Raw genomic sequence first — 12,284 nt, forward strand, 5'->3', positions numbered from 1 at the left:
ATCAAGGATAAAACAAATATTTTTAAGATAAATAAAAAAAATATGTGTTATTGTCGGTTGAGGGAGATTTTTAAGGGATAATGCATTAGTATGCCTAAACCATTTTAAAATAGAATAAATGCACCCTAAATGCGGATGTGTAGAGAGTTTGCACTCTCTTGAAGGCAAGTGAACAACAAAAAAAATTGAATAAGATGTGTCGCTGTATATTTGGTCATAATTTAGGGGATGTTTGTGCCTTATCCCGCTTTTTAAAGCAAAATTGAGAGTGTAAATAATTTTCAACCATTAAATCTTACACATTAATTTAATTTATGCAATGTGTCCCGGTTGAAGTAAAAAATAGGAAAAATGAAGAGAAAATAGAAACGATACAATGGTCTCACTCAACACATGCTGTAAATATCCATATAAAAACATAGTTTCGTGGATAAGCTTGTGATCAAGCCAGCATTACAAGTAGTTCAAGCACGTAACTTGCAAGTAGCCCATGAAGATAACTTACAAGCAGGAAGAGGTGTCATGATGTGTCGTAGATGACGGACGCATCATGGACTTCTCCTTTTAGCCAATAGCTTCTTTTGATCTATAAATATGAAGTCAGTTTCATTTGTATAAAAGGAGATGCACAATAACATAAGTTGTACAGACTCTTCACTTTTGATGCCACACCCGTGTCAGTTGTTCTAGATTCCTCAATTAGTGTTTATTTATTTTTACTTGTGTATATGTTTTCAACTTTGCCACAGTTTGCCCAGTCAAAGACTAGATTCCTATATCTATTAATGGTTGCACTCCACCATGAGAAGCAAGGATTCCAAGGAAACAACTTACATAAGTGATACAACGAGTTATCGCTTTCCTGTTGAAAGTAGTCAAATTCCTTTTGCAGCTTTGCAGGAAGCAACAAACAACTTTAATTGCAACTCTTTAATTGGATTGGGTGGCTTTGGAACAGTTTACAGGGGTGTTTTGTGTGATGGCACAAAAGTGGCATTGAAAAGGTGTAAGCTTGAGTCCTCACAAGGTATTGAAGAGTTCCAAACAGAAATTGAGATGCTCTCTCACTTCCGCCATCCCTATCTGGTTTCATTGATTGGATATTGTGATGAAAATAATGTGACGATTCTAATATTTAAGTACATGGAGAATGGGAGTCTCAGTAGCCATTTGTATGGGTCATATCTACCGACTATGACTTGGGAGCAGAGACTAGAGATATGCATCGGGGCAGCCAGAGGTCTTTATTACCTTCATAAGAATGCAGTTATACATCGTGATGTCAAGTCTGCAAACATATTGCTTGATGAGAATTTTGTCGCAAAAACTACTGATTTTGGAGTATCCAAGACTAGGACTGAGCTTGATCAAACCCATGTAAGCACAGTCGTGAAAGGAACTTTGGGCTACCTTGACCCTGAATATGTTATACGGGGAAAGTTGACAGAGAAATCTGATGTTTATTCTTTCGGTGTTGTTTTATTCAAAGTTCTTTGTGCTAGGTCTGCCATAGTTCATTATATTTCGAAGGGGCTGGTGACTTTAGCCGCATGGGCAATGGATTCGCATAAGAAGGGACAGTTGGAACAAATCGTAGATCCCAATCTTGCATCCAAAATAAGACCAAAGTACCTCAATAAGTTTGGAGAAACAGCGGTGAAATGCTTAGCTGATTCTGGTGTAGATAGGCCATCTGTGGGTGATGTGCTGTAGAATCTCGAGTATGCACTTCATCTCCAAGAGCCTGAGTTATTTGTAGTTTTGATGATTTGACAAACTTGGGGACCTTGTAAAGGTACCAGTTTCTTAATTGAGTATTGCAGGTTTCTTGCTTGAGTATTGCAAATGAAAACAAACTCAGGGACCTAGTAGAGGTACCAGGCTCTCATGATGAGGAGCCAGTTGATTGCCAGCTGGAGACGGTACAGAAAGTAGGTGCACACTTCCCGATGGCGTCAGAAAGTGTGACTTTTCCATCCAATGGAAAAGAAGTTTAGGAAAGTGACTTGCCCATATAAAAGGCATTTTCCTAAACATTTTAGTTGAGTTTTTGCAACTTGATAAAAACTTTTCAAGAACTCTTGCAAAAGCTACTACAAAGCAAAGGCAGAATTATTCCAAGAAAAACAGCAATATCTGGAGCTTTTCGTCTAGTTGTTTAGGAATTCATTCTCTTGTTCTTAAACTGTAAACCATTCCTGAATCTATAAAGGAATTGGTGTGTTGTGTTAGAAGTCTAGGTTGTCCAGGTGGGATAGCTTAGTGGGTAGATTGTTTTCTACTTAGGCTAGTTAAGCAATAGAGGACTATTGCTTAACTGTAAGATTGATAACTCTTTCTTACGTTTGGTGTAATCGTGTTTCGCTTTTGCTTTTGAAGATTAGTGAAAACGATTGAAAATCCTGTGAGACAGGTCGTGGTTTTACTCCCTTAAGCAAGGAGGTTTCCACGTAAAATCATTGTGTTGAATTTACTGCATTTACTTTCTGTTTTATTCATGGGATAGTGCCCAAGTACCCGCTCAACCTATGCCCGACATCTCAGAGACACAATTATACTATACTAAGGTCCTATTACCCCACTGAACTTATTTTATTAATAATTTTTTACCCCTTTTTAGCTTACGTGGCACTATCTTATGGGCCTAACGATGGTTGAATTTTTTTTCGAACTAATGCCATGTAGGCTAAAAAGGGGTAGAAAATTACATATAAAATAAGTTCAGGGGGGTAATAGGACCTTAGTGTAGTATAAGTGTGTCTCTGGGATTTCGAACATAGGTTAAGGGGGTACTTGGGTATTTTCCCTTGCATATATTCTATCAAGTGGTATCAGAGCAGGCACTTTCAATTTGGTTAACACCAAGAAAGTGATATTTGCTTTAGAATGACAGCTTCACTTAACCTCGAAGAAGGTCAGTCATCACACAGACCTCCTCGTTTCAATGGACATTTCTACAGTTGGTGGAAAGTTAGAATGCATGACTACCTCATGGCTGAAGACAGCGAGTTATGGGATATTGTACTAGATGGACCATTTGTTCCGATGATGGAAGAAAAGGATGGAGAGAAGACCATTACTATTCCAAAGCCTAGGCAGAAATATGACGAAGCTGACAGGAAAAAGATTGAAAAAGGTTTCAAAGCTAAAACTCTTTTGGTCTGTGGGATAGGACCTGATGAGTACAACAGAGTGTCAGCCTATGAGTCTGCTAATGAAATTTGGGACTGCTTGAAGAGTGCACATGAAGGAACTGAACAAGTCAAAGAATCTAAGATTGACATGCTTACCTCACGGTATGAGAACTTCAAAATGAAGGAAGGAGAAACAATACATAACATGTTCACCAAGTTGTCTTCCATTACAAATGAGCTGCGAAGTCTGGGTGAACCTATAAGCATGACCAAAGAAGTCAGGAAAGTGCTTCGAATTCTTCCAAAGTCTTAGGAGAGCAAAGTTGATGCCATTACAGAAGCCAAGGACTTGAAGGTGCTGACTATGGATGCTTTGATTGGTAATTTGAAAACACATGAGATGAATCGAAACTATGATTTGTCAAAGAAGGAAGACAAGAAGGACAAGTCATTGATGCTGAAGTATAAATCAGATGAAAATTCAAGTGATGATGATGATATGGCATATCTCATTAGTAGATTTCAAAAAATTGTGAAGAAAAACAAAATTTATAAAAGAGGAACAAACGGTACTCGAAATGCTGCTCAAGGTGATACTTGCTACAAGTTTGGAAAATCTGGGCACTTCATCAGAGAGTGTCCTTTGCTCAAGAATGAAAACAGGGAACATAAAAAACACAGGAGTGACAAAGAAAATAGAAGGGACCTGGTACTTGGTAACAGAGATTGTAAAGCTGCTGCTGATATGGTTGTCAAAAAGGCTCTTGTTGCATGGGGGGATTCTTCAAGTGATTCAGAAGACCCTGATGAGCCAAAAGATGTGTCCATGGTGGTTGTGCATGAGGAGGAAACTGTCTTCAATGAAATGTTTGTTCTCATGGCTCACACAGAAAATGAAGAAGAGGACAATCAGGTAACTCTTCTAGATATGAAAAATGACTTGGATAAGTATTCTCTTGAAAAATTGAGAACTTTGGCAAAAGTCATGCTTGATTCTGTGATAGAGTTAACATCTGAAAGAGACACCATGAATGCTGAACTTGAAAGTTTAACTGAAAACAAAGTTAAACTTGAAGAGAAAATGTCAAGAATGGTGTCTCTAGAGTCAAATAACTCTGAACTTAAGAACCAGTTGAATCAGATTACTGAAGAAGCTGAAAAGCTGAATGGAAGGTCAAATAGTCTGCAAGCTGAAATTCAAGAAAAATTGAAAAACTCTGAGACAAATCTTAGTCTGTCACTTGAAAAGAGTAACAAATTAGAACAGGATATTGTGAAACTTAAGGAAGAACTTGAAAAATCCCTTAAGTGGACCAAATCCTCAAAGTTATTGTCAAATGCAACAAATCAGAGTAATTTCAATAAGAAAGGACTAGGAAGTCTGAACATAAGTCCTCCTTATAATCCTCACAGTAAGTATGTGTTTGTGTTTGACAATCTGCTGTGTCTTCATTGTGGTAAGAATGGACATTTGAAGGATGAGTGTGTTAGTTGGAGAAACTCATGTGAAAGGTTCTCTAATTATGCTGAAAGGCAAAATGTACCAAAAGAGAGACCTGGTCCTCCAGAGCTTGTCTCAACTCACAGATTTTCAAAGAAAGAATCTGTCCCTGCTCCTATGTCTTTTGTTAGAAAGCTTCAAAATCTACCATATTGGACCAAATACAATCTAATCACTCTTTTGTCTGCCTACTGTGAACTCAAGCTGAAATGGGTTCTCAAGCTTAACAAGTGATTTTTGGTGCAGGTGAGTGAGAGGAGCAGCAGTCAATGTTGGTATATGGATAATGGTTGCTCTAAGCATATGACTGGTTATGTAAAGAACTTCCTCTCACTCAAGACCCTCCAAGGAGGAGGTGTCTCATTTGGTGATGGCAAGAAGGGGTACATTTTGGGAGTTGGCAAAGTAGGAAGATCTCTTGAAGATTCAATTGGCAATGTTTACCATGTGGATGGGTTGAAGTACAGCTTGCTGAGTGTGTCACAAATCTGTGATAAAGGAAATGAGGTCAAGTTTACTTCTGAGAAATGCACCGTGGTGAGTCTAACTACAAACAAAGTAATTCTCACTGCACACAGAAGTAAAAATATGTATGTGGCAAACTTAGAAACGTCTCATGGAGATGACCTAACATGTCTTAGTGCTCAAAATAAAAATGCTGATCTCTGGCATCGTAGGCTGGGGCATGTGAGTTCATCTTTATTGAACAAATTGATTTCTAAGGACCTGATCCGAGGTCTGCCCAAGCTGAAATTTGCTGAAAATAAAATATGTGAAGCTTGTGTTAAAGGAAAGCAAATCAGGTCATCTTTTAAGCCCAAAAATCAGGTAACATCATCAAGAACCTTAGAGTTGCTTCATATGGACCTGTGTGGACCCTTGAAGGTTCAAAGCAGAAATGGTAAGAAGTACATTTTGGTGATTGTTGATGATTATTCAAGATACACCTGGATGAGATTTTTGAGATCAAAGGCAGATACAGCTGAAGAGCTGGTGGTATTCTTCAAAATGATTCAAACCAAATTGAATCAAGTTATTTGCAGCATTCGATCTGATCATGGCACAGAGTTTGAAAACTCAACACTGGATAGATTCTGTATGGAAAATGGTACGAGCCACAATTTCTCTGCTCCAAGAACTCCTCAACAAAATGGAGTTATGGAAAGAAAGAACAGAACCTTGGTGAATATTGCTAGAACTATGATTATTGAATCAAATCTTTCTCAAAGTTTCTGGGCTGAAGCTGTTAACACAGCATGTCATGTTACCAACAGGTGTCTAATAAGAGCTATTTTGAACAAGACTCCATATGAGCTGCTCAACAACAGAAAGCCAATGCTGAGCTATCTTAGAGCATTTGGATGCAGATGTTTTGTGCTGAATAATAGAAAGGATGATCTGGGAAAATTTGATCCCAGAAGTGATGAAGGAGTGTTTGTTGGATATTCTTCATCCAGTAAGGCTTACAAAATATTTAACAAACGAACTCAATGCATTGAAGAAAGCATTCATGTTGTATTTGATGAAGATGGAAGCTTGAAGAATGATGGATCAAATGATGATGATGATGTGATGAAAATGCTCAAATCAAAGAAGCCTGAAGGAGGTGAAGCTGATGCAGATCAACAACTGAACAATGACTGTGATGATCAGAATCATAGTCTACCTGACGAGGCTGCTGAGGGTGAAAAGGATGATATGGTACCTGGTACTACTCAAAATTCCAGCCAGAGTACATCAGACTCCCCAGAAAATGATGTCACTCTTGATGAAGAAGAACATGCAAATCAGCCAAGTCAGTCTGCTCCAAGGTCAGGATGGAAGCATAGTTCGTCACATCCTCTTGATAATCTCATTTCTCCTTTGAATTCTGGAATTCATACTAGATCAAAAACAAGAAATCTAGTTGCATTCTCAGCATTCATATCATCTATTGAGCCCAAGAATGTTAAAGAAGCATTGGGTGATGCAGATTGGATCAATTCTATGCAAGAAGAACTTCATCAATTTGAAAGAAGTAAGGTATGGTACCTGGTTCCTCGACCTGAAGGCAGAATAGTAATTGGAACTAGGTGGGTTTTCAGAAACAAGCTTGATGAAAATGGAGTGATTACTAGAAATAAAAATCCAGGTTGGTGGTGCAAGGATACAATCAAGAAGAAGGAATAGACTATGATGAGACTTTTGCACCTGTTGCCAGAATGGAAGCTATTAGAATTTTAATAGCTTTTGCTACATTCATGGGGTTCAAGCTGTATCAAATGGATGTGAAGAGTGCATTTCTGAATGGAGATCTCAAAGAGGAAGTGTTTGTCAAGCAACCTCCTGGTTTTGAAGATGCAGAGCTACCAAATCATGTGTTCAGATTGAATAAGGCACTATATGGTCTGAAGCAAGCTCCAAGAGCATGGTATGAAAGGTTGTCAAAGTTTCTGCTGAAGAATGGGTTCAAAAGAGGCAAGATAGACAATACTTTGTTCTTATTAAAAAGAGAACAAGAATTGCTTATCATTCAAGTCTATGTGGATGACATAATTTTTGGAGCTACTTTAGAGCATCTCTGTGAAGAATTCTCATCACTAATGGGAAGGGAGTTTGAAATGAGCATGATGGGTGAGTTGACATTCTTCCTGGGTCTGCAACAAGCAATCATCAAATGGGATTTCAATATGCCAGGAGAAGTACATCAAAGAGCTATTGAAGAAATTCAATATGTTTGATTCTAAACCTATTGATACTCCTATGGGAATAAATTCCAAGATGATAGTAGAAGAATCTGATCCCCTTGTGAATCAGACAATGTACAGAGGAATCATTGGCTCCTTGTTATATCTGACTGCTAGCAGGCCTGATATTGTGTATAGTGTTGGAATGTGTGTCAGGTTTCAAGCATGTCCTCGTGATTCACACCTGAAGGCTGCAAAACGTATTCTCAGATACTTGAAGAAAACAGGGGACCTGGTTCTCTTCTATCCTGCAGGTGACACTTTTGATCTGGTTGGTTTTGCAGATGCTGATTTTGCAGGTTATCAAGTTGACAGAAAGAGTACCTCTGGAATGGCTCATTTCCTTGGATCATCACTTATCTCTTAGGGTACCAAGAAGCAGAACTCTGTGGCTCTTTCAACTGCTGAAGCAGAATATGTAGCTGCTGCAGCTTGCTGTTCTCAGTTGCTGTGGATCAGGCAACACTTGGAGAATTTTGGAATTCACATCAAAGCAATTCCTCTTATGTGTGACAATACTAGTGCTGTTAGTATGGGAAAGAACCTAGTCCACCATAAGAGAACAAAGCATATTGATGTTAGACATCATTTTTTGAGAGATAATGTTGAGAAGGGAAATATTGTGCTCACATATTGTCCAACAGAGGAACAAATTGCAGACATCTTCACCAAGGCTCTCAGCAAGGATCAATTTGAGAGGAATCGATTAAAGTTGGGGATGTTGATCTCCAAGTGATGCTTTTAGCTTCCAAAAGTGGAATTCCCTTGATGGCTAAAATTGTAGTGCAGGTATCCTTTGTGTGAATTTTAAATATCTGAACAAAGATCCCTTTTGTATTTTTTGTAGGTATACTCTCAGTAGGGACCTACTCAGCAAAAGAAGAAACTAGAACAATTAAGGAATGAAGTTAAACTCTACCATGGTACCTGGTACCTGTCCAGGTTAGCATTTATACATTAAAATTAAACTGAAAAAAAATTTTGACCGTTGAAAATGCCACGTGTCAGTCATCGGTTACTCTGACCGATCAGTCCCATCGTTTCTCCCTCAAACAACGCATACAATCACAGGACCTGACACCGTTTCATTTCTTTTAAAAAGCCTTTCTTCTTTTTGAAACTCTCATCCGTTTCTTAACTTCTTCTCTCTTTTCACGAAAGGTTTATCAAATTTAAGGACAAAATCTGTCTTCCTCTTCTTCTCTTTGCTTCTCAAAGAAACCTTCCAGTATAACAACCATGTCTTCTTCTTCATCTTCTTCTAAACAAATGTTGAATGCTCTCAGTGAAATAGAGCCCCTTGCCTTTTATTCTCCGACCACTGCTCAAGCCAGACTTCCTCCCCCACCCAGTCCTCCACAAGACACTCCTGATAACCCTTTTTTCGCCATAGATCTAAACACTGCTGCAGTGCCTTCTATACCTGGTCCGTTTCAAGACATGTTGCCAGACAACATGTTTGAAGGGGATCTACCAAAACATAGGGCTTCCGAGTCTAACATACTGGCAGCGAGTGAGGAACTCGTGATTGAAAGCCTGGCCATGATGCGAGAAGAAGCAAGGGCAGAGCATACTGAAGTCCTGGAAAAGGAAGAGGTAAGACCTACTCAGCCTATCTTTGATAAAACCTCTGATTTAGGAAGGTGCTCTTCTTCCTCTTCCTCCGACTCTGCTAGTGAGGAGGAGCCATTACAATGGAAGGTTGAGAAAAGAGAAGGGGTGGGATCTAAAAAGGGGAAGGAAAAGGTTGTGGAGGAGGCTCCTAGGAGACGACCTACTACAAGGTCCGCTGCACAAAAGTTAATGGTTGATGCCTTGAAGGCAAGTGCACGTTCTACTGCTGCAATTAGAAGTGCAAGAACCTCCAAGGTATCAAATTTTAAATTACCTGAAGCTAATGTGGTGGAGTTGTCAGGAGAAGATGTGGACAAGAAAAATAAGAAGAAGAAGTCAGAAAAGAAAAGGGAAAGGGTTACAAGGAAGGCTGCAAAGTCACAGTCAAAAGGGAAGAAATCTGAGAAAATGAGAAAGCGATCACAGGGACCTGGTTCCCAAGCCAGGAAAGTTGAGAATGTCAACATGCAGGAAGTAGTTGACAGCCTGAGGAAACAAGCAGTCCTAGCAGGAAGAGTTTTTGATATGGGGATTATAACTCTTCCTGGCATGGATTCGCTGCATGACATGGTAGAGATTCAATCTTGGCTGCACTTGTTCGACAAGAAATTCCCCATCCTCCATGAAGAAGAAGTTCGTAAATTTTACTACAATGTCCAATTCATGGAAGATGGGAGCATCCTCACACGGGTAAACGATATTGCCATATCTTTGGATGAGGAGGTGCTGAGCAAAATCCTCAGGGTGCCTACAAAGGGGACCCGGTCTATGCTGGGCAAAACTTGCTATTTTGAGTTTGCTTCTATGATTTCAAAGACACCCACAACTAAGGTAGCTGGGATTTTTAAGAAAATCATGAAGAGTGAGTATCAGCTGGTCTTTGAGTTCATCAACAAGGTGCTCCTTCCTCGCACAGAAAAGAGGACAGTTGCAACTGCTGCTGATCTATATGTGATGGAGATGTTGTGTAGATTTGAAGCCCTAAGCCTCTTTATTCTAATGATTGAGCACATTCACAAAACCGTCATTGAGAGGAAAGGTGTTAATGGAATGGGTTATGGATACTTTCTCACGGAAGTATTCAAGCATTTTCGAATTTCTCTTAGTGTTGGAAAGGTTGGGACAGTTAAACAGACTATCTCTGAGAATACCTTGTTTGAGTGTGAATGCATTGAAGGCAGAGGCTATCCAAAAAGCAAGATGGCTCAACTTATTGAGGACCAGGATAAGCTAAAACACGAGATTGAAGAGCTCACTGTGCGGTTGAGTGGTAAAGAGGCAGAAATTGCTATACTCAAAGCAGAACTACTTACTGCATAGAGTGAGGGACCTGGTTCTTCAGTTGTTCAAGCTCTGGAGAAAGAGAATGCTGAGTTGAAGGCGAAGATAACTGCCCTGCAAGAAAAGGCCATCAAGGATAATGATGCTGCCAATGCACGACTCACTCTTGTTATCCAGTCCCTATCTCAAACTCCCCCATCTTCCTAGCCTGTTAATCAATCCTCCCCTGTGTCATCTTTTTGTGTGGCTTATCAATATGTCGATGAATTTTAGTTTGTTTTTAATGTATTTATGTTATGATGGCATGTTGGTTACTTTATTCTTTTGCTGTTCTTCCTATCTTCTTTTGCGAATGCTTTTCCTCTACTGTTTGATTGCTTTTTAGCTTTGATCTTGTTCAGTGTTTCTGCTCACATCACTGGTTTACTGCATTTCTTTTTACTGCATTTCTTTTTTATGATGCCAAAAGGGGGAAGTAAAACTGTGTGTAGCTAAATGATATTTTAGTGAGGGGGAACATACAGTGAGGGGGAATGTTTAGTGAGGAGGAACATACAGTGAGGGGGAATGTAGTGAGGGTGAATATAAAAAGGGGGAACAAAGTTGAAAGGATATTAGATCATGGTTTCAGTGTTTGTCATCAGCAAAAAGGGGGGAAATGTTATTTGTAGTTTTGATGATTTGACAAACTTGGGGACCTTGTAAAGGTACCAGTTTCTTAATTGAGTATTGCAGATTTCTTGCTTGAGTATTACAGATGAAAACAAACTCAGGGACCTAGTAGAGGTACCAGGCTCTCATGATGAGGAGCCAGTTGATTGCCAGCTAGAGACGGTACAGAAAGTAGGTGCACACTTCCCGATGGCGTCAGAAAGTGTGACTTTTCCAGCCAATGGCAAAGAAGTTTAGGAAAGTGACTTGCCCATATAAAAGGCACTTTCCTAGACATTTTAGTTGAGTTTTTGCAACTTGATAAAAACTTTTCAAGAACTCTTGCAAAAGCTACTACAAAGTAAAGGCAGAATTATTCCAAGAACAACAGCAATATCTGGAGCTTTTCGTCTAGTTGTTTAGGAATTCATTCTCTTGTTCTTAAACTGTAAACCATTCCTGAATCTATAAAGGAATTGGTGTGTTGTGTTAGAAGTCTAGGTTGTCCAGGTGGGATAGCTTAGTGGGTAGATTGTTTTCTACTTAGGCTTGTTAAGCAATAGAGGACTATTGCTTAACTGTAAGATTGATAACTCTTTCTTACTTTTGGTGTAATCGTGTTTTGCTTTTGCTTTTGAAGATTAGTGAAAACGATTGAAAATCCTGTGAGACAGGTCGCGGTTTTACTCCCTTAAGCAAGGAGGTTTCCACGTAAAATCATTGTGTTGATTTTACTGCATTTAACTTTCTGTTTTATTCATTAGTGTAGTAAGGGACCTGGTCCATTACTTGTTAAGTGAAGGCATATATTCTATCAGCCTGTCATTCAAGATGATCCTGAAGAAAACAGTACCATTCTTATTGGGGAAAATCAATGATGCCGGTTCTTGTGCTGCTCAAAACATCAAATTCCACTTAGGTTCATGAATCATATGAATATTTATTTTTTGTTTTTGTAATAATTTAGTTACCAAGTTTTGATTTCTATATAGAATAGGAAAAAAAAGAAAGCTAACTTTGAAAACATGCATTGCTCTATTTTCAGTAAGTTGTTAGAAAACAATTTCCATTATATACAATCGTGTCAGTGAAAGGATTTTCAAAACATGGAAAAGTTTTGAGACTCTGCGATATCTATATTGATCGAATTGTTGCTACATGCCACTATACAAAGAGGGCAACTGCTGGAATTTTGAAAACTGTCGTGGAAGTCGTTCAGGTATAGTTTTCATCAACATTATACTATACACATTTGTCATACGACTGTCAAGTGTAGTTCCATCTACCAGATGATGAAACAATAGAACCTATGATCCGGATAAAAAAGTATGTGCTTTTCTTATTGTGATTCAACCAATAATCATGAACGTGATCAAC

General features: G+C 38.9%; 3 protein-coding genes across 3 annotated transcripts; all 3 read left to right on the forward strand.

Moving 5' to 3' along the window:
- The first annotated feature begins 801 nt into the window (after positions 1–801).
- LOC101263115 (receptor-like protein kinase HERK 1) lies at positions 802–2,163 on the forward strand. The gene has a single exon (XM_069297610.1). The coding sequence runs from the start codon at positions 802–804 to the stop codon at positions 1,711–1,713; it is 912 nt and encodes a 303-aa protein (XP_069153711.1). The 3' UTR covers positions 1,714–2,163.
- A 723-nt stretch (positions 2,164–2,886) lies between these two features.
- On the forward strand, positions 2,887–3,447 carry LOC138348465 (uncharacterized). The gene has a single exon (XM_069297664.1). The coding sequence runs from the start codon at positions 2,887–2,889 to the stop codon at positions 3,445–3,447; it is 561 nt and encodes a 186-aa protein (XP_069153765.1).
- Positions 3,448–3,498: 51 nt separating this feature from the next.
- On the forward strand, positions 3,499–4,869 carry LOC138348466 (uncharacterized). The gene has a single exon (XM_069297665.1). The coding sequence runs from the start codon at positions 3,499–3,501 to the stop codon at positions 4,867–4,869; it is 1,371 nt and encodes a 456-aa protein (XP_069153766.1).
- The last annotated feature ends 7,415 nt before the right edge of the window (positions 4,870–12,284 follow it).

The sequence above is a fragment of the Solanum lycopersicum genome, chromosome 5 (assembly GCF_036512215.1).
Source record: "Solanum lycopersicum chromosome 5, SLM_r2.1".
Classification (NCBI taxonomy): Eukaryota; Viridiplantae; Streptophyta; class Magnoliopsida; order Solanales; family Solanaceae; genus Solanum; species Solanum lycopersicum.

What these genes read in the sequence shown, in the direction of transcription:
- LOC101263115 (XM_069297610.1), top strand. Translation starts at nt 802, where the DNA reads ATGAGAAGCAAGGATTCCAAGGAAACAACTTACATAAGTGATACAACG.
- LOC138348465 (XM_069297664.1), top strand. Translation starts at nt 2,887, where the DNA reads ATGACAGCTTCACTTAACCTCGAAGAAGGTCAGTCATCACACAGACCT.
- LOC138348466 (XM_069297665.1), top strand. Translation starts at nt 3,499, where the DNA reads ATGGATGCTTTGATTGGTAATTTGAAAACACATGAGATGAATCGAAAC.